At 37.4% G+C, this 22,029-nt stretch overlaps 1 protein-coding gene across 1 annotated transcript in view; it reads right to left on the bottom strand.

Annotated features, from left to right (window-relative positions):
* Nucleotides 1–10,145: 10,145 nt before the first annotated feature.
* Nucleotides 10,146–22,029, bottom strand: part of KIF20B (kinesin family member 20B) — a 32,089-nt gene continuing 20,205 nt past the window's right edge. Inside the window, exons 21-33 of the mRNA XM_083866846.1 lie at nucleotides 21,252–21,390; nucleotides 20,841–20,963; nucleotides 20,321–20,381; nucleotides 19,564–19,689; nucleotides 19,170–19,306; nucleotides 18,062–18,217; nucleotides 16,981–17,157; nucleotides 16,261–16,425; nucleotides 14,727–14,930; nucleotides 14,267–14,344; nucleotides 13,400–13,547; nucleotides 11,878–12,020; nucleotides 10,146–10,339 (exon numbers count right to left, since the gene is read on the bottom strand). Coding sequence (XP_083722972.1) covers nucleotides 10,262–10,339; nucleotides 11,878–12,020; nucleotides 13,400–13,547; nucleotides 14,267–14,344; nucleotides 14,727–14,930; nucleotides 16,261–16,425; nucleotides 16,981–17,157; nucleotides 18,062–18,217; nucleotides 19,170–19,306; nucleotides 19,564–19,689; nucleotides 20,321–20,381; nucleotides 20,841–20,963; nucleotides 21,252–21,390 — 1,735 coding nt within the window. The 3' untranslated portion in view covers nucleotides 10,146–10,261. The remainder of the gene's footprint in view (nucleotides 10,340–11,877; nucleotides 12,021–13,399; nucleotides 13,548–14,266; nucleotides 14,345–14,726; nucleotides 14,931–16,260; nucleotides 16,426–16,980; nucleotides 17,158–18,061; nucleotides 18,218–19,169; nucleotides 19,307–19,563; nucleotides 19,690–20,320; nucleotides 20,382–20,840; nucleotides 20,964–21,251; nucleotides 21,391–22,029) is intronic.

The following is a 22,029-nucleotide window of genomic DNA, read 5'->3' as shown; positions in this document are numbered from 1 at the left end:
AGAGTTTGCTAAACACTAGGAGATTAGCAGTTCTCACTTACCCCAGAGACAAGAATGTGCCTTCAGCACTGACAAATACTCAGGGACTATCAGCTGCTGAGCTTGCTGTGTTTTCACAGAACTGTTCAGATTATCTCCATAGGGAAGCTGAGAGGGACAGAAGCTTAAGCTGTATGAATTCTGAGATTTCAGGATGCTGCAGGGACTGAGCAAACCACAGGTTCAAAAATTCAGTGAGACTTCTCCCCAAAAAAGAGTTATGTACTCACACAATAAACTGCCTGAAGCTATTCAGAGGTATCCTTTACCACAAATCTACAGTTCTCATTGTTTCATGGTTACATTCCTATGTTTATAGTGTTTCTATAATCTTATCAACATATCAGTGTTTACCTGAAGATTGTAAGTAAACATGCTGTTGTGTACTTCCACTTCCAAAAGAGTATTACAGTTCCAAGGACGACAAAAGCACATTTGCTCTTCAGGAGCTTTAATTTATTAACCATTTCTGCACTGGGAACTACTTTAACATCCTGTTAGGATTCTTTTCCATAGTTCCAGCTCTTCCCATAATACCTAAGGTGCCAAGGGCGCAACTAGCCATCTACTACCAAGAAATTAAGAGTGAAAAATGTTATTGCCTTTTTTTATGTGAAACTGGTACTGAAATTCTAGTGTGAGTAAATTCAGATATCCAAATTGAGATATACAGACAGAAAAATAAACCCAGAAATTTAAATTAAGCTAAGCAAAAGGTGGGATGGCAGGCATAATGGGACAGCCTTATAATAGCTTCTCAGGGCAATATTTTTCCCATTTTGTTTGATACACCATGCTAAAAAAAGTCTGGTAACATTAGAGGGGCATTTTAGTTTTCACTGAAAATATGACTGGTACAGGATGATCCCCACATACCTCCTTACCTGTGGCTATTTCATCCTCTTTCTATTTCACACCCTTGGCTTCCCGAACAGAATGGATGAATTTGGCTGGATGTGCCTCTGACTACAGTGGTCTCTGTGAAACCCCAGCCTGAGTTCAAAAAAGCAGAGCACATTGCTACCAGACATTAGAAGGCATGCCTGCCATCCATCCATCCATCCATCCATCCATCCATCCATCCATCCATCCATCCATCCATCCATCCATCCATCCATCCATCCATCCATCCATCCCTGCACACACTGTTGTGCCCCTGTATTCCCAAATCACCTGTGGGCCTTGCACCACCTGAGCCTACTCCCTAAATCATCAGAACCTCCCCTCCTGCAGCAGTGCCTGGAGCAGCCCAGGGGATGAAACTTCTTGAATCTCAGGGACAAACCAGGATTTGTTCTGGAGGAGCACACTGCAGCTGCTGAGAGACATCCATAGTTAGCTCATCCTGTGTTCTGTGTTTGAAAGCAGAAACAAGAAGCTTGTAATGCTGCTCCATCACTAGTCTTCAGCTGTTCACTGAGGTGGAATATTGTGGATAAAGACTGACATTAGTGAGACAAGTGACTGGAACTATAATTAGTAGAATAACCTTGCTCTGTCCTAGAGGAGTCTGATGACAGCATTTTCTGACAATTGATCTTTTTTTCAGATGAAAAAATTTACCTTGAGTTTTATGTGCCAGCATGGGAAAACTACAGGTGGAGCACATCTTGCAACAATTCTTTTTTATTCTCTCTACAGAGCAAAATTATGCTCCAGTTTACACAAAGTAAAAATCCATCTCTTGCTAGAGAGAATTTTTATGATCATTTATGTATTTTATTTACTGTTATTTATCCCCGGAGAGCCTGAAGTCTCATAGTTAAAAGCAGATGAAAATTACTTTGTTAGCTTTTTCCTTAAAAGCACATAAATCTCATTACATATAGCAAATATTTGTCTCCAGAGAAAACAGATTTAAGCCTCCCCTGAGATTATAAAAGCTCCACTAAAGCAAGAAGCTGCACTGAGCCAAAATGTAAGCCTACCACAGTCCCCTGTGAAGAGGCCAATTCTGCTCACACCCTCCAGGTTTGGCCAGAGCCCCTGTTGCACCACAGGACATTTCCTCAGAGACAAAGGTCCTGACCCTACTCACCCTTTCTAGCCCAGCGTGTCAGGCACAGGATTACCCTGGGAAGAAACCTGCTGGCAGCCAGAGCCAGTCAGCAGCTGGTGATGGAGACCAGGATGGTGACCAGGAGAACCCCCCACACACTGGGGATAACAAAAGGAGAGCACAGGGAATGAGCAGACATCCAGAAAACACGACATTTTAAGGAAGCCTGGACATCATAGAACACAGAAGAAAGTTGCTTTAAATGCATTAATTGATGTAGTTATAAAGGAGTTATATCCTGTGAGAACAGAACAAGGAATAATGGACTGATATTGCAGCAAAGAGATCCAGAGGGCAGAGAAACCTGAGGGTCCAAGAATTCTTGGACTAGATTTCCAGAAGGATCTGGACTCCAGTTCTGGAGGGCTTTGATACCAAGTAAGGCTACTGTCTGTTATGGATGTAGCAGAGAGACATGATTCTTGAAAAAGCCATCTGATTCAACCCTATTCCAGTCTCTTATTCCCATAGCTTTTTTTAAAAAAATATTTTTTTTTTAGTTCAAGAGATTTTGACTCCACTCAGTAATCCTTTCCCTAACTTTTCATGGAGGTAATCCACCCTATTTTCCCCTTAGTTTTCTGTTGTAAAGCTTACTGAAACAGTCAAAATAATAATAAAAAAGTATACATGAAAGGCATTTGAGGCCAGCAAGATCAAAACAAATGTGAAATGTTTATGCTTGGATGTTTTCTGAAGTTTGGGTCGTTTAGAAGGGACAAATAAATCTCACAGAGATATGAAATGTAGGGTATTTTCTGAGGATTGTTTCCCACAAAAGTTGACTTTTTGAAATGAAGAATTAGCTTTATCCTTTCCAGAGATGTGCAATTCTTTTGTGCTTTTGTTGTATCCCTCTACCAGAGACAACACCTGCCAGCCTGCAGACACTGCTCATCTCTGTTACAGCAAGATTACATCATTGACTCTAAAAAGTCTTTTTGCTGATGGGCATCTTAGATAAATACCATATCAGGTTTATAGCCTCACATTCTTATCTTTCTTAGCTTCGTGGAATGAATTCACAGCTTGCAGGGAATGTTTTTGATAGAATACAGATCAAACTGGGGAGAAGTGGGAATTCAGATTTCTGCCATGCTGGTTTTTGTTCTCACTGGCTACTGATGGGGCTCTGTGAGGTTTCTCTGGCCCTAAAGGCACTGACACCATAACTGTATGCAAGAGAAGGTTGATGCTAAAATGTGAAGACAGACTTGCAGAACTGCTTTTTGTCAAAGGTTTGTGGTGTTCACTAAGGGCAGAAGGCTAGAAATGTGGCAGTTTTGCTTAATTTGTTTGGGTTTCATCCCTTTCTTTTTTGGAGTCCTATAAAGAAGCACTGAGGAGACTAAGCTGCCATCAATGAAAAACTATTTAAAATATCTGAGGTAGTCTAAGCTTTATACTTCTGCTGGTTTGAGACTGCTCTTTATGGCAGCTGCCAACAGCTTCTCCAGCTCCCTGTTTAAATAAAATCACTTTGTCAACACTTGCCTGTCAACAAATCTCTGGTAACAGCAGCAAGTAATTCAGTACTTCAAGAACGTTTTTTTGATCAGCATCCGTGAAATCGTAACTTTGGGCTATTCCAGCATACTCCAAGCCACACATTTTTTTTTACTTTTCATTCAGAACTCATAGGTTGTGTCTCCTAAAGTATTTTCTTCTTACTACAGTCCCTCACAAAATCTCTGATGTCCACAGAAGCCAACCCAATCACATAAAATTGGACTGAAGGACAGATTTTTGGCACACTGTGAGAAGCCAGTCAGGACAGCTGGAACAATATAGCAGCTAAAACAGACATTTTATTTACCACACAGGCAAATTGCTCCAATTTGATTTACAAATTAAATCAATTTCCAGGCTGGGATAGGATTTTCTAACAAAAAGGGGTGTATGTTCCCAACACAATGCTGTAGTCTCCTCTTTCTGCTTTAGTCCTTAGTGTATGTGAATGGCAGCACTGAAAAGCAAAGTTGTGAGATATGAAAGAATGATTCCATTATCTAAAGTTTTACAATTGCTATGTTCTCCTATCAGTATTTTCTGCCAACCCAGGGTGCTTGGCTGATATCCATGTACCTTGGGTATCCAAGTACACAGAACAAGAGACAACAGGCAGAAACTGATGCACAGGCTGTTCCACCTGAATAGGAAAAAGAACATTTCTGCTGTGCAGGTGACCATGCCCTGGAACAGATCTATCCAGAAAGGGTGTGGAGTCTCCCTCAGTGGGGATATTCGAGAACCAGCTGGACACAATCCTGTGCTGTGTACTCTGGAATGACCCTGCTTGAGCAGGGAGGTTGGACACAATGGATTGCCCACTGTGGTCTTTTCCAACCTGATTCATTCTGTGATTCTGTCATGACTGATGGTCTGCAGAACCTTAGTTCTGAGTGTAGTTTCAATGGCTCATCCAAAACTGCATCTATTGTTACCTGTTCCCAACCATTTGTAGTTAGTTTTAGTATCTCCTGTGCCTTTAGGTAATGCAAAAACAAACTGACAGCAACCAAAAGAAAAATGTCAAAAGACAGAAAAAGTAAAAGGTAGTTTTGAAGTTCTCTGCCTATTCTTTTAATTCAATTGAGTGCTGTGCATATGGTAATAAATTAATCAGCTTTCAGCCCTTTGTGTATTGACATTAAAAAATACTATTGAAGGGCTCATTGGATATGGAACTCAGTCTTCAAATTAATAAGATAATTTTGTTAACTAACAGAATCTTAAAAATCTCAAACATTAGATGTTAAAAATAAAGTGAGAGGTGTTATTTTGCTTTAGCAATAAGATATCTCTCAATAAAGTTAAAAACAAAACTAAGATTGGTATTTTGATTCTGCACGTAGGCTGGGAGAAAAGGAGTGAAGAGAAATAATGTTAGAGCAAAAGGGAACTGAGAATATTCAGCCCATGCCACTGTAATAAAATGGACCCTCAAGTGCTGTTTTACTGTAGATAATATTTTATTGAACTGTAAAACCAAAATACTGATAAAGAATATAAATCTTTATAAGTGAATGGATAAACAGTGGACTAACACTGCCTCTATTTCAAAGGCTGTGACATGTTAGAACAAGAGAGGAAAGGAGCAAAGGTAGAGAAGATGTCCACTGAGACTTGTTTGTTCTCAAGATGGCACAACTTCAGCACTTTATAGGCATCTACAGGAGCAGAAGAACCCCAGCATAGAGAGGGTCAGCCTCTGCAGCAATTTCAGGAGCTAGGCAGGAAACATAACCCAGGCTGAGATCTGTGTTGGGGGGACATCTGCACCTGAAGGCCCAGGAGAGCTCCACCAGACAGAGGCTCAGCCCAGCCATGTCACTGTCCAGGTCAGTCAGGCTCAGGGTCCAGGGCGCTGCTGCCACTCTGAACCGGCAGCAGGAACTGCACAGAGGCACAGGCCCAGCAGCACAGCCACAGCCTGGCTGAATGGGGATTGGCCCCACTGGTGCTACAAAATCAGCCTGTGGTCTCATGATCTAAAGGTTCACTTGGTACAACTCCAGGTGCTGACCATACTGAGGCTGCTTTAATTTACATTTTCCCTAGTAGCTATAAATGCTAAGCAATGAGGAGGTGAGAAAGGTCATTTTACTCAGTTTTTTTAAACTTTGTAACTAAAAATGAAACTTCTACATCTTTGGGGATTAAAAATTATAAATGTGTTTGAATCAAGCAGGACATTTAATTCCTGTAAATCACAAATGATAAGCAAATATGGCTTGCATGAAGTGTGGCTTGCATATCTTTTACTGGAACACAGATTTCTACCTCCTAAAAGACTGAAATGTTTAAGTTACGAAGAACTTTGTATTCTGGCAATATCAATATCTGTATAACAGATATTTCTTTCATCAGTTATGTTTATTGCATTAATAAACAAGAGTTACTCCTTAAGGGAAATTCAACTCCAGAATTTTTCTTTCAAAAGCTGTCATCAGAATCAAAGAAACTGACTGTACTTGCTATTTAATTTTTTATTACTTATTTGCATCCCTAGAGTCTGACTATGTTTATGAAATTTAATCTACAAGGAAGAGAAAACTTACTTTGTGTGAGACTGTCCAAGTGATTTCAGTGTTCCAGCTTTGCCTAAGCAGTGTCTGCAGGAGTCAGCATTTCACTGGGTAGTTTTTTATAAGCAAGCAGTTTAACAGTCAATATTAGTCATGAGAACATCTATCTGATCATGTTAATATTATCAATAGATGCTAGTGGAAATAAATACCATGTGGTATTTCACACATGGACATTATATGCTTAAAAAGATGAAATAAATTAAACTCAAAGAATTGTCTTCAGATTTTTTTTTTTTTTTTCAAAAAAGGTGAAATTGTTGTTTGGAAAACAAGGATCATTCAAATTGATTATTTGGATAATATGTTTTGGCTGGATAAGCCACTTGGAAAGAAAGATATCCAGAACATCTTGCTCACAGAGTTTCCACAAAGCCTTCACTTCCCTAATTTCAAAACTATTCTTTGAACTACCTAAAGCAAGCAGCCCAAGACTGTTTCTTAGTGGCTGCAGAAAGCCCGGTGCTCTGGAATCTGAAGGCTGGGTGATTTGCACTTCAGAACAGGAAAACTTAAATAGCTGACTAAAAGATAGAGTCTTTCCCCTGACCTCTCATCACAATTAAGGAAAGACAAACACTTCAACATGTGAAGCATTCAATAGGCACAACTGTGTTCTTTTCCAAAGAGGAGCACATCTTATTGAAGTGCACACATGAGCATCACATTTAATGCTATTAGATCAAGGCTAGTGACATTCCTCCCTGCCAGAAGAGGGATAAGTGACTTTTTCAAATACCTGTGAGCACAGAGGTAAAACCACTTTCCTCAGGAATTCAGTCATTGCCTCTATTTCAAAACCCAGTAATGCTCAAAGCATAAGATTCCTTCAAATCCACTTTTCAAAGGCTTCCATATTACAGAAGCAGCATGTTCCTTCTGTAGAGAGTAAAAGCATGGACCTTTTTATCTCTTCTCAGAATGCCTCTTCCTCATGAAGATCTTAAATCTCAGATACAAAGATAGAGCTAGAACATGTCCAAATCATCACGGTGATAAAGCCAGAGCTTCTTGGGGGAAGAAGGGAGAATGTCAACATCTCAACAATCACTGAAACTTCCTTTCTCACAGATGATCATAAAAAATTTCTGCCAATGAGGAAAGACTTGGACTGTGATTGTAACATTTCTTTCAGAGAAATTGTGACCTCATACGTGGTGAGCAAAGCCTGAGACCTCCAAACGCTTCTTGCATTTAGATGCAAAATCTCAGTTCCAATGAAATCGGGTTCAAAATAATTCATCAAAACCTGAAAAGTAACATCATGTTAAATGTTAAAAGGCTGATGTATCTGGGAGTAAATGCAGGCAATTTTATTCCACTTATCATAGGGCAATAGGGAGCTCAGAGACTTTGTAGAAATGACAAGCCAGGCAGTTTATGTGTTCTTAGCCAACTACTTTGCAGTGCCCAAAGCCTGGCTCTGGCTGAGAGCACTGCAGGAACCCAGATGGCTGGAGATAGAGAGGGGAGCCTGTACTGTTGTTAGCTAGAACTCCTGCTAACAAAAGAGCAATGCTGAATGAATTTGTCTAGTAACAAAGTCTCTTGCCCTCATCACCTCATAAAGAGTCAGCCTCGATGAAGCTCACTGACAACACAGTGTCTCAAAAAACTGCCAATAACTTTGTATGACACCCTATTGTCACAGCAGTTAAATGTCAGAGGGTGTCAAGCTGATAAAACTGCTGTGTTAAATGTTCAATTACTCTTTTAATTGAAGGAACTTATCTTCTCTGCCAGTCGTGCATTATGAAAATGCACACAAACAAGTGTGATAATCACCAAACACTGACCTTTTTAAAAGGTCAATTTTGTAGCAGCAGAGCACAAGTAAATACACTACTGGGGGGAGAGGAGGTGTTATAGAGTGGAAACGAGTAATTATGCTGTTCTCATGATGAAATGCTATTAAAAAAAAGTTCTTCTGTGATATAATCACATATCAGCTATAGGCGAAACTCAACTAACATGTCTTGTTCTAGATTGTTTGCTACTATGCCTCTGACTCCAATGTCACATAGCCAATAACTTTCAGATTTCTGGGATGGAAAAATCAGCTTAAGTAATTCGCAGAGTGCAGTTAATCAGAGTCAGTTTCAATGGCCTTGTGATCACTTCAAGTTACAGTGTTTGATTTTGCAATCTGGTCCTGAGTCACACTGTTGTCTATTGCTGCATTTGTCCAGGTTTTATTAACACTGGAAGGAGATAACTTTTATCTGATTAGACTTTATGTTTTTTCTAGGTAGTTTTACCTCTCACGTTAGTATTTTTTCCCCTTTTTCAGTGCTATCCTAAAACTGAAATCAAAATAAGTAATATAGGATAGATGTAGCACACACCTTTCACAGTGAAATAAAACATTGGTGCGTCCTCTTACAGTATTCAAACTTCTGAAACCTGTTTCTCACTAAATTCAAACAGTGTTATACTGTAACTCTTACACATAGAACAGGTAAAAAAACCTCTGAGATGGCTAATTTCAAACGCATCTACTGCTATAAATTCCTTGGTTTATGACTTGTGTATTGGTGCATGTCTCCCCTGGGAACATGGCTCTATGATCCCTCTTGAGATCAGTACTAAATTCCACATTGGCATCCGCATGCAGAAGTGTCTGATTAACACCAAGAGGTTTAACTTAATGAAGTATTTCTATAAATTTATATAAATATAAATATGTAACTCCTTTTTTTTTTTTCACCAATCCTTTTTGCTTAGAACGTAAACCTCGATATCACAAGTCCACAAGCAAGGAAAAACTAACTTGTACAGAATTGTGATTCTTTTTTTTTTTTTTTCAGAAAATAAAACCGTATTCTATTGCCAGCTGCTTTTAAGGCTCCTGTCAAACACTCGAGTATCTCACTCATGTCAGCTCACTTCCATACTTCTACTCTAAGAAATTGAATAAGTAGGAGATGGCACAGAGACGAGTTGCCAGCCAAGAACTTTTCAACTGGCTCATCTGACTACAGTCAAGCTGTTAAAAGTCACAGAGGGGAGGATCAGTATTTGGTGTTTTGCACAGAGCCCGTGCAATCATTTTTGGCGTTGCAGAAATAGTTGAAGGGGTGTTGAGCAGACTCTGCTGGGGCCAGGCCTTTGTGCTGATTGCTGCGTGCTGGGCATGGCGCGGGGGAAGAGATCTGGAGGGCGAGGACTTGGGCAAGAGAACACAGTCCTGCAAGGCCCTGCTCTGAAGCTTCTTTTGCTTAGCTCGGCTAAATGGGATCAAAGCGGGTTAGAGCAGAGCAAACCCCGCAGCCCCTCTCGGCTGGTGCCCGAGCCGCGGTGTCCCGGCGCCACCTCCCGGGGACACCCGCACAGACCCGGCCTTGCACAAACCCTGCGGCCGCCTTCGGTCAAAGCAGCTTTAGTTCTCCTCTCTCACAGCACCAGTCAGGTTTCAGCCACGTTCTAATACTTGCATTATCTACGGAAAGCTATCCTATTGCTGAAAGATCATCCCAAAAATATTCCGTTCCCTTTTTCACTTTAACTCAAGAAAGTCACCCCCTCTCCATCAGGTCTCTGATCAATTGGTGCCACTGTTCCTCCTAGACTGAAAGGATTGACCTCTGTGAAGTATTGTCCTCATATTTTCCTTCCAGAAGCCTTTGTCTGTAAGTGGAGTGCCATATGGATAAAAAACCCCCAAACCTTCTCCAAAAAGGAGATGAAGATAAAGCAAACAATTTTTTGAATATTTTAGAAGAACTTAAGGATATACAAGTATCAATGTGTACTCATTTCTTTCTGATCAAAGTCAAGGCAGATAGGCTGCCTGAAAAAAAGCAATTTAAACCATTCCACACAGCCATAGCTCTTACTGCACAACGAGTAAGTTATGAGTACTTCCAAAGACACTGTTCCTAAGTAAACAAAAAAGTTTCACACACAAGGTATTTTGAACTTCTCAATTTTATTGAAGTCAGAACAATTCTATACAACTATATACATATTTTGAAGCATGACTATATAGCTATTTCTTCCTACATACAGTGAGCTGGAATAATAACATGGGAATAGGTCCCCGCTCTAGGAAATATGAACATGGCCCTTTGCAAGGTTATTTTGCTAATCTTGATCGTAACCGTCGCTTGATGATTAGATGATCACTTTCTTTCTCTTTTTGTTCCACAAGGATCTGAAAGAGATGGATTTAAAGATGGTTATTCAGCATTTCTTCAGAGACAAATTACATTCACCTTCTAGACCTTGTGCACAACAGAATAGTTTCTTCCAGAATCAGTTCCCAGAGTTTTACCTGAGACACTCTGGTGAAATTTGCCCATTCCCTAAGAAGTTAAACAGGCTGGTGCGGGGAGTGGTGTAAATATCATCCCTGGAAGTGTTCAAAAACTGTGGACTTTGGGGATACGGTTTTGTGGAGCTAACCCAATGATGTTGCGTTAACAATTGGGCTCAATGGTCTTGGAGATCTTTTCCAACCCTAAGAATTCCATTATTTTATTACCCTTTTTTTGTCAGGGGTCTCCAGAATAGAGACAATCTTAGTGCATCATGGCAAGCAACAAATTACAAAACACAGAAAATCCCATTTTTGCTGAACAAATACCAAAGTCCAAAGAAAAATATCTGAATGCAGCTCTCATTTTTAGTCTCTAATACTCATTTTCTGATACAGAAAGTGTTCAGAAAACATTTTTAGCTTAAATTTCTCTGTTACAATGTAACAGCTTTCTCTGACTTCCACAGGATTCAGTCTTTCACCTTTTCTTTCATTTCCAAGCGTCTTAACTCGTTTTGCTCAGCACTTCTGCTATTTTCTTCTTCCTCCTATGGACAGCACTTTGGGTTCTGCTGCATCCATTGATATAATTTACAGAAAATTCAATAGGCTACTCTAGTATGGACAAATGCTTACCATAGCATAGGGAATAAAGGGTGGAACAGAATGAGGAGGTGTACTTCCAATAGAGTAGAAGAATGTTCATCTCTACAGTTACTGTGTAAACCATAAAATTGGATTTCTGAAACAATACATCAAACTCTGGCCTGCATGACTCTTAGACAGGTTTAGAGAGAGCCACTAAATTAAAACACATGCAGAGGCTATTTAGACTGTGTTTTGAAAAGCACAGATGTAGCCACATGCTATTATGCCCAAATATCACCTAGGCATAAATGGAATTGAAAAATCCATTTGGGTGCTCACTTGTAAAGTTAATTGTACAGGCAGATTGAAACACAATCATGTCATTCCAAATCTGTGGATGCTTTACTGGTCTCTATTTCTATTCTCCCTTTATGCTATACTTAAATGAACTGCAAGTACTGGAAAAACAAATTAAGACTTCATTGCTGTAGCAGAGAAAAAGCAATCCTCCACACACTACAAGATACCTGTAAGTCCAGATGAAAAGCTATCTCTGTGATTGCTGTATTACCTACACAGTCAGTCAGTAGTCAAAGAAAGACAGGTAAGAAAACAAACAAACAAACAAACAAATAAAACAGCAGAAGGAAAATACCAAAAGGAATGGTTAGGTAGGAAAAAATACATGAGTTGGTGTTTTCAAACCATGTATTTGGTATTTTGCTGGTGTTCCTTCTGCAACTTGATTAGACCTTCAGATTTGTCTTTTTCCTCTACTAGTTAATTTTAATTTAAGATTACAGAAGAACATTACAGGGGGCAAAACAGGAATCTTAATCACTTACTGAAGAACCAGGGATATCCAGAGGGCAAGAAATGTCAGTTGTATACAGCTTTCTCTTAGCTCGTTTTGGCTTGAGCTCGTTTTCTTTGACATTTTCTGGTTCTGCAGATTTGGGAGAGCTTATTGTCTCAATAAGCTTCTTTGCTAGAAGACAAATTTTATCATAAATACATGTCATGGTTTTGTGAGCCTCAAAATTCATGAATAAAGTAGGCTTTATTAGAACAGTTTAAAAATTAAACCAGTATAGACCAAATTTCAAATATAAAACTTCAGAAGTGGTATTTGACTAGCAGTTTTCTGTAGCTTCAGGTGGAAGCAGTTTTCTGTAGCTTCAGGTGCAAAAGCTTAAAGGACATATTTAAAAGGCACATCAAAAATCAATTAGGATTCAGATCTCACTGAGATTTCACTTCAAGATGACTAAGTTGAACAACAGGATTAACTTTTGTGCCGAGTGAAGCACAGTGCACAGTCAATTTTTTTCTATACCTTTTTATAGTTTTATCAAACTAGTACTAATTCTATAAAGAGAAGAGTATGTGCACTAGAAAAAATAAGAAATAAGCAATAAATACTGTTATACAAAGAGGGAAACCACACAGGACATGGTAATAAAGGTTACAACACAGAACTCATCTGCTCAAATTAAGTATTCAAATTAAGGATGAAAATTTAAATAGTCTGACTTTGGCTTCCATTGATAATATTAAATACTGTGCTCCTGGAACCAATATGACAAACACAGAAATTTAAAAAACTTCACACAGTTATTATCTAGACTGTATTATGTCAGATAATTTAAGATGTTCTCTGTAGCAGGACAAGTTTTCAAGTTGATTCAGGAGTTTGTTTTAACTGTCCACATTAAAAAATGACCAACTTTGTTTTAAACAAATAATAGTGTCTTTTAGAATAAAATACTGGCGATTCCTTGTGCCCTCTAATTTTATTTTTTTTAAACACACAGTAACCCAGAGATCATTCTTACTGTAGGAAAGAATAAAAGCATATCCTTCAACTGGAAGTCCAAGCAATTAGTCTTCTCAAAGCTATACCTAAACTTTACAAAATCCATTAATTGCTCTATATTCAATTTAATGAAGTCTTCCAAATATTTTTATGAATCACTGGCTTTCAGCTTTCATAAAATTAACACACATCAAAAGACATTAATGAAGTTTTCACAGCAACAAGGAATTGCTTATAGAACAAGGTAGGATTTGGAGTTTGGATTCAACCCTCGATTTCTTTAGAGCATAAGGGCAAGTTTCTAAAACTGTCTTTACCTGTAAGTAAGAGCAGAGTAACTCCAACATTTTGGGCCTAACAGTTATCATTGCTCTTATGATAAATATGCAGATATTTCACACTTCATCTTTCATTCCACCTGGTTTATATTTCATGTTTAACCTAAATTTTAGAATTATGTGCTCCACACAACCAGGACAATCTTTTCTTCTCTGCTATTCTACAATGGCCAGAGAATAGGGAATAATAAACCTTATTTATACTGTACAAACCTTTAGACTGAATAATAGTAGGAGAACTTTGGAAAAAATCACCAATTTTCTGCAGTGTCCCATCTTTCTTCTTAGCTGACTTTTTATTTAGAGTAGATTCTTGCCTTCTTAAGGGGTATTCTTTTCTAAGAGATTGTGCAGTAGCCATCTGTACAGAAATACAGGGTCATTGTTAAAGCTGAAAACCAACTTAATCATCAAGTTTCATTTCATTTCATTTTACTTCAATGCTATCTTCAAGCTAACACATTGAGCTTTGCTACTGATATTTTGTTCAATTTAGTAATGATATCGCTACAGCAATTAATGCAGACAACCTCATTTTACAGCTAGAAGAAAGAAAATTGCCAAAGATTCACAAAATACATTTAGGAGGATGAGTTATACAGGAAACAGTGGTTGCTTTTTTTTTTAAGGGCAGATTCAAAGTTGTAGAGCATTTTACTAGACAAACTAATTATATTATATTAATTACAAACAAAAGAATCTGATGGAGCAAATAAATCTCTCACTCACGCTGCGAACCTTCCCAGGTTACTACTATGGCCTAAAATAATACTTTTATAATTGCTATGTATATAGATAAACTTCTGTTTTACTTCAAAGGCATTGCCTATAACATCACACTTCAATAACACGCTCAGACTAGTCTTTTTAACTACTCAATATGCAACATCCTTCCCCTTTGACACATTCTTGGCAAATACAGACCCTTTGGCATATAGAGCTTATATATACATAGATAATACATAGATAAAAAATACATAGGTAAGGATAAGATACTTCTGCATAAGATTATTTGCTCTTTTCACAAGTCTATCTTTACAGAAAATGCTAAACTGACTAAAAAATTGCACAACATCAAACCTTTTTTTTGTTGCTTGTGGAAGGTGAATCAGCCATAAGAGGTTTTGCATTTCTCTTGTTCTCACTTGTCACAAAATCCTAAAGAAAATTAAAAGAAATTATAATTGATACCAATGACTGCCTAAACCAAAAGAAACAAGAAAAAATAGAACTGATCTGTAATCCCATAGATCAGAGCTGGAGACAGCAAGAAATGGCACTATCTGGGAGAGAGAAATGTAAAATGTAAAGAGAAAGTGCAAATCAGGCAAAAGGAGACAGAGTCTGGATCAGCTGAAGTCTATGACCTCATTCAATACAGGCCAGAGAAGCACCACTTGGGAGACATGGGTTTTAAATAATAGACTACATAAATCCCCAGGATCTCAGCAGAAAATACAAAGTTAAGAGTTTTATAAATGATCAGAGTAATAAACTGAAAAGCTGCATAACAGATATTGTCAGTTGGTCAAGTTCACACCTCATTCATCTCTACACTCTTCCTTTTCCTTCTTGACTTGAGCATTTTAACTGTAACTGGTGAGGTGCTGCCCTGGTGCTTCACCTCCATCTTGCGGGGTTGCAGAGGTGTGAACTGGATTTCCATCTCTGGTTTTGGGAAGCGACTCGTTTTTCCATCCTCTGTGGACACTTCAGTAGAGTCCAGGACAATTTCGGAATGGTCCTGCAAGTAGATGGAAATTGTAAGACAACAAGTTTTAAACTAACTATGAGTTAAAGGCTATATAATACATATCACCCCCATGTCCCAGTGGATTGCAAAGTAGGTGTTCGTAGGTGTTCTATTTTCCAGCTGTTAGCTTTCGGAACACTTAAAACAGGAGTGAAGAATCAACTACAGCAGAGTTTAAGCCTTATTATCTAAAACCTTTTTTGTTACATTTTGAACTTTTTTGTATCTATGATCGCAGAATTTTCCTGGCTGAACTCAGCCTGATACTTTGTTTCCAAGTAACTTTTCCTCAGAGCTCCTTAGTGATTGTCTCCATCTTAAGTCAGCTGCTCCTTAGGAGCTAGGCAGTAAGGGCAGCTTTTGTGAAAAAAAGTGTATTTCTGTAGCTTATCTTTAGGGAACTCTCTTCCCCTTCTAGAGAACTCCAGCTGCTCCTCCTTATGTTCGTTCACCCTGAAGGGTGAATCCTCTTCCTCTTGAAACAGCAAACTTAAAAGTTCATGGAAAGCCAAAAGGTAGTTCTCCAACAGCCTCTGATGGGATTCGTAGAGGGAATCCCACCCAGAATCCCAGCAGCACTGCATTCCCAGGAATGGAGCAGACTAATAAAGCTCCCCAGGAACAGTCTTTGTCATTAGCTAACAAAGCTACACAGGTTTCCTACAGTGGAAGGAAGCAAACCCCAATCAGTCCTGTCATTGGTCACACATTTTAAAGGGCTTAATAGCTTATTCCCAGATGACCAATGTAATAATCAGCCACTTCATATGCATCACTGAGAGGTAAGTTTTCAAGAGCACACCGGTGAAGTCAGATAATTATTCACATGATTATACTATAAAGCTTTTGTTTCTACTTTTACGTACACTTCAAATACTGGTTTGGTTTTGTTTTAAGTAGGATGCAAGATACTGTTTTGTTCTTATTAACCCCATTTGGGCTGGTTAATCAAAGAATCATCTCACTACACAATAGGTGAATATCACGAAAGTGGTTTGAGTTGAAATCCCCTTAACACTGACATAATCAAACTGAGATGACATTAGAAATAACATGTCTCCAGAATCTCTAGAACCTGGACTAGTTAACTAGTTTTTGCCTCAGTTGTAAAGATTCTCCAACATATAGAGAGGTAATATTCATTTAACTAAAGTACTTATTTTCTGAGAGTAAGTGTTAAAGAATGAATAAGAACTCAGAATGGATGATACAGGTAAAGTACAAAGAAGTTTTGGGAGATTTCTAGAACTAAAACCAGAAATATATGCTGAAAAAAACCAACAGAATTATAAATATATCATTAATACATAAACAAACATACCTCTTTGTTTACAGACTGATCAATTTTATCCTGCCCTTCTTCAGGCAAAGGTACTTCTGCCAAAGACTGAGGATTTTCATGGTTAATCTGCTGTTTAATTTCCTTTATAAAGTTGTCTTTCTCTGCCAGCTGTTTTTTTAGATCTTCTATGTCAGTTTCCTTATCCTAATAAACATAGCAAAAATTGCCACAAATTTCAGGACCGTCAAAAGAAAATAATATATATCACAAGCATCATTATGATTACTTGGTCATATCAGATTTGGAACTGCAGGGAAAACCAGTCTGGTACCCAATACAAAGCAAGTAATTTTAATGCCTCCATGTAAAGTGAAGAAAACTCTTATAAGAGTCTGAGGAAACATAGTGCAAAACTTTCTATTTTACTATACTTTAGAATTCTAAGTTCACCTCCCATTTGCTCATGAAGTTCTTGGTGCTGTGAAAGACAACAAATGGGAGAGTTGTTTCAGATATCCAGTCCAAATTCATAAGAGTGTTTACTTCAACTACTAAATAGTTTCAGACTCCAGTTACTATTACAAATTCAGTTCAAAACAAATGTAAAGATTTTCTTTTAAAATTAGCTGCAAATTGTTTCAATATGATAGTGTTTAAGAAAAAAATAGTGCCAGAAGGCAAAGAGCAACTATAATATTTTGCAGAATTAATAGATAACAAAAAATCCTCAAAAAATCACTCAGAAGAAAGAAAATTGACCTCTTCTGAAGCTGTTAGTGCAGCCTGTTTCAGCCTCTCTATTTCTTTATCTTTTTGTATGGTGCTAGAAGCCAAAGTCTTGAGCTGTACTTCCAAAGCTTCTACTAGTTCATCTCTTTCTTCACGCCACTTTTGAAGATTGCTGTCCTTCTCTACCAGCTGTGCAGCAAGTCTTTCCTAAGAGTTATGTTAAAAAGGTAGGTTAGAATAGAACACCAATTCTACATGGTATCTCAATTCTTCTTCTAGTTTTGTTTTGCACAGTTAGTACTATTTTATAGGTTTAGTAAACTTAAGAGCCTATGCAGATCTTACAAAGCTCACACAGAACTAGTTGCAGTACAAATATGCAAAAGTAAGTCATGTGTCAATTAAAAAAAATCTGTATTTATACTCTTTGTGAAGAGAATTTTCTTTTTGAGAACCATAGATCCTGTTTGCTCGCTTGAAGATTTTATTACAATTCTCAGACAAGAAAAGTCACAGATAAAGTAAAAGTAGTTTGTAAGCTCCTAACATCCTCCTGTACTGATTGCAGGTCCACAAAGGCAATACTAACTACTTCTAGGTGCAAATGCAGTTTCAGATTGCAGAGGTTCATATAATAATTTTATCTGATTAAAAAATTACAACCTTGATGCAGTTTAGTAAACAAGATGCCTTAGTTAACAACTATCAGTCTTCCCAAGTGCTAGTACATATTACCACAGCATACTGACCAAGTGTTTTTCAAAGTAAGCTTTCTTAGCTTCTATGGAGCAATTAATTTAAGTGTAGGTTATTTATTAGTGTTTTACACATAATACAAAATTTGAAGACTTCATAGTGAGGTGGTAGTGATGGAACAGGAAGCAACAGGCATGTTAACGTCCATTATGTGCTAAGATTTTTAATTTTATGAACCTTCTATTCTTCCTTTTTCATATTAAGAACATCTCACCTAGGCTTTGTCATGTGAGAAACTAAGGGAACTGACAAAGGCCAGCTACACTCAAGTGCCCCCACTGTTCAACACTTGACATGTGATTTACTCTGTACTAAAGACACTACAACAGGACACTGCTGAGACAAAGTCACTTACAATTTCTGCTTGTTGCTTTACATGGTGTTCTCTATCCTCCACAAACTTTCTCATTTCTCTGTTGCGATGGTTCTCAGCTTCTTTTACCTGATTTATGAGTCCCATTTTTTCCTCAAGCCACTTTTTTCTATCAGTTTGATACTTTGCCTCATTTTCCTAATTAGATGAAACCAGAAATAAAGCCGTAAGTAGAGACCAAAAAAACCCCAAACAACTTAAAATTCAGAATACCATTGAATGGATTAATGTCAAAAACAAAACAGAAACAGTAGCACAGTTTTACTCTAGCATACGCCCAGGTACAAGTATTATACTCATTTGTACTTCTGTATTGCAAAAAATTATCAATTTTCAGCATTTCTTATTCAGACTGGCACCCCTTCGTGGAATACAGTTTTTTTTCCTTAAAGCATTCTGGGTCAATCAGACACATACACCAAAAGTAATGGTAAATACTTTTTACTTCTACCTTACAAATCCTCAAGTTTTTTTGCTGCCTCAAAGGACATGTTAGAAAACTAATCTCTGCTTCTAGACTGAAAGGGAAACAATGCAGCACAGTTTGAGTGGTAGGCAGGGACAGCATGTACCCAAGAATGTCACTTCAATCCATAACAACTTCATCTACTTTTCTATCACAATCAAACCTCTTGTCAGACATTCTATCACATAAGACAGGAAGCACCTGTAAAGTTCCTTAGAAAATAAGTCTACTTTCTAATCCAAGGAGAGTTAGAGGAAAGTTCTCAGCCTTACAAGAAAGGGCTTACAGGCCATGCAGCAAGCACATCTTGAGAGAGTTTGATTTAGCAATTGACAGGAGAGATGCCTGGAGCCGATATCAGGAGTTGGATTAAGACAACTCTAAGAGGAAAGCAGCTACAGAAGCCCTGTGTACAGCAATAGTATAACGTAGGGCAGGGTGCACTCCATTATGGGGTGTCAGTGATGCCCTATGGAAGAGATGCTTCAAAGGAGGTTCCCTTTACCACTGTAATAACTTGCCATATACCCCAGGCTCCTGAAGACAGTGATACAAAAAATCTTAGACTCCTAAATGGATGTTATGGCCTTAGATTTGAGTATGAATTATATCATTATGTTTTACCTGCAGTTCTTTTTGCAGCTTTATTAATTCATCATTTTCATTTAAGGTTTTCTCCTCATTTTTGTTCATCTTTTGCTGCCAGTCACTATTGCACTGGTTATTCAGCTCTCTATATTTCTGCTTCCATGCTTCCAGTTCTAGGCAGAACACAAAATGAGTTTACTTAATGTATAATTTTAAACATGTATTTGAACATGTTCCCATCCTTCTACTAGAGTTGCTTGGATTTATCAGCTATGTTCACAAACAGAAGACTTGTAGGAAGTTGCTATTTGTTATGCAAAAGTAATGCCTAAATAGCAATTGATAAGTAAAACCAGAAATGTAAAGCAGCTATCACAATACACATTCAAAACAATTTTCCTTCCCTGCTCCCTTTCCATGGAGAGGTTACCCAAAATTAATCTGTTGGTCTCTTCTAATTTGGCTTCAAGCACATGGTCTTGTTCAATCTGAGTCTGTTCTTGTTCTTCTAATGTCATCCGCATATCTTCAATTATTTTTTCCTTTGCACACAGATCTGAAAATTTGAAAATTAATTTACACATGAGCCTCCTCCTATTCCCCACCATTCTCTCCCAAACTGCCTTAAGTTACAAGTCATTTCTCCATTCCCTAAGATCAAAAACTCTATTACAAGGAAATAGAGCATCTATACTGAACTATCCACATCCCAAATTCTTAAGTGATTCTATTCTCACCAGTTCAATTTATATGTATGTTTTGGTGTTAAATATCAAACTCTGGCTTGTGTGGCTAGGAGAAACTAACTACTGTTCAACTGCTAAATGTTTATCAAATCTGCAGAAACTTTGTGTGCTAGCATATACAACAGTGTGGTAGTTCATGCTTTTGCTAAAATGGACAACCAAAATAAAGCCAAGTAAATCTCAATATTGACCAAATGAACACTAATACTTTTTCTGCTCACATTTCTTAATCTGAGACTGTTTCTTTGCTTACAAATATATGTAATAACAATTCAATAAAAATTACTTCCTGGCTGTGAGATTTTAATGTCCAGGTTGGAGTGTCAGGGTACTCTAAAATATAAATATGCCTGAGTCTCCAAATTTGTTATTGACATGATCACTCATTATGTTGTCATTGCACACCCACAAAAAATTGGAAAAATAACAGCTCCTTCTAACCTTTCTGTGTTTTCTCGTACTGTTTGGAGATTTCTTCCAGCTTTTCTTTATTCAACTGCTCCTAAATATCACATTGAAAGCAAATTAAAGAAATTAGAACATGCTGAAAGAAACAAATACATATGCTAGAAATTAATAGCTTTTCATTTTGAATTTATTAAATAAGTAAGGCATTTAAGACAAATAGTCCCAAATGAATAAGTTCTTCATACAGTATAAAGTAGCATTCCAGCTGTTTAAAAAATAAAGAGACATTACTACTAACATATCTAAGTGTCACTAATCAGAAACTCTGCAGGTATTAAGTATTTATTTACTAGAATGATTGTAAAATTGTTTTAAATACGTCCTGCAAGAAAATTTCTTTAAACATATTTCATTCACCTGTTAAAACAGCTAGCTACTCTTATTTTACCCCAGCTTCTGTAAAGGTTCTCCAGTTGTTTGGAAAACTTACCTCATTAATAGATCAGTTAAAAAAAAAAATTAAGAGCAAGTAAAAAGCTATAAAACAAAATACCTTTTTAAGTTGCAGCATTGTGCGCTGTTTGCACTCTAATTCTTCACTAAGCTGCTTTTTAATTTTCTCAAGTTCATTAATTTGTTTCCTCAGGGATTTCTCCTGAGTTTGCATTGTACACACCTGCAACAAGACAGCAAGCAAAACTTACATTTAGTTATAAGCCTTTTACAATCTCTCTAAGTTATCTAGATAACCAACCACTTAGAGTTAAATTTTTGCAAACATTAAATTTTTGCAATCTTCATTACATTTCAGAGGCTGGTAGTGCACAAGTGAAGATACTCTAAATGTGTCATTCAGAATAGCCTTATTATGAATTTAACATCCATAGATTGAGATTTGTGAAAACGGGTTTTAATAACAGAAGCCCAAACTTGCAGAAAAAGCATTTTGTCTGTGGTTACCAACCTCCTTTTGTACTTGCTGAATTTGTTTCTTGGCATCAGAAAATTTCTCTTTCAAATCTGTGTATTCTTCCTCTTTCCTCTGCAAATCTTTTTTCAAACTTTGTACAAGGGCAGAGCTTTCAGAAAGATCTTTACGTAGCCTTGGGTTAGAAATTAAGAGACATAAATAACATTAGTCTTACATATTAGCTCAGGCTCTTTGCTGGTTTTATTTGCAAATAGAATCTCAGCTCTGTCAAATCAATGACAAGCTTTATAATTTCACATCTGGATTTCAATGTCTTACTATATGAGCCTGAAGTAAACTGCTCAGATTCACTTCTGAACACTCAATTTTTAAAAATTATCTTTTTAAGCACAGTAGAGCAACCATTTTTATCATTAGGTGACCTTACAAATTAGAGAAGCCCAAGGTTAAAATCAGATAAGTTTAAAGTTGATAACTACACTTGTAAGTATCAAGATGAATAAAAAGTGGAAAAAAATAATAACATCGCAATAAATCCTGCCATCACAATTTCTGCAAAGTAAAGAATAATTTTAATAGGTATATTTTTAAGTGATCACATTATTTCAAAGTGTTTCCAAAAAGACATCTTGGACTTTTAAACTAACTACAAGAAGGTGTTTCAGGTCCTATAAATGACAATACAATACAAGGCCTCACAAAAAGGAATCCTTTCAAAGCTTCACCAGCAGAGGGTTGGGGATCATCAGACCTTCATGCTAAACTGTACTTTGGAGTATGTGCAGTACCCACAGGTATGGCACTAAAGGAA

This window comes from Zosterops lateralis (assembly GCF_965231275.1).
Source record: "Zosterops lateralis genome assembly, chromosome: 8".
Lineage (NCBI taxonomy): Eukaryota > Metazoa > Chordata > Aves > Passeriformes > Zosteropidae > Zosterops > Zosterops lateralis.
Note: the sequence above shows the minus strand (reverse complement) of the source record. Positions and strands in the feature narration are given on the sequence as shown.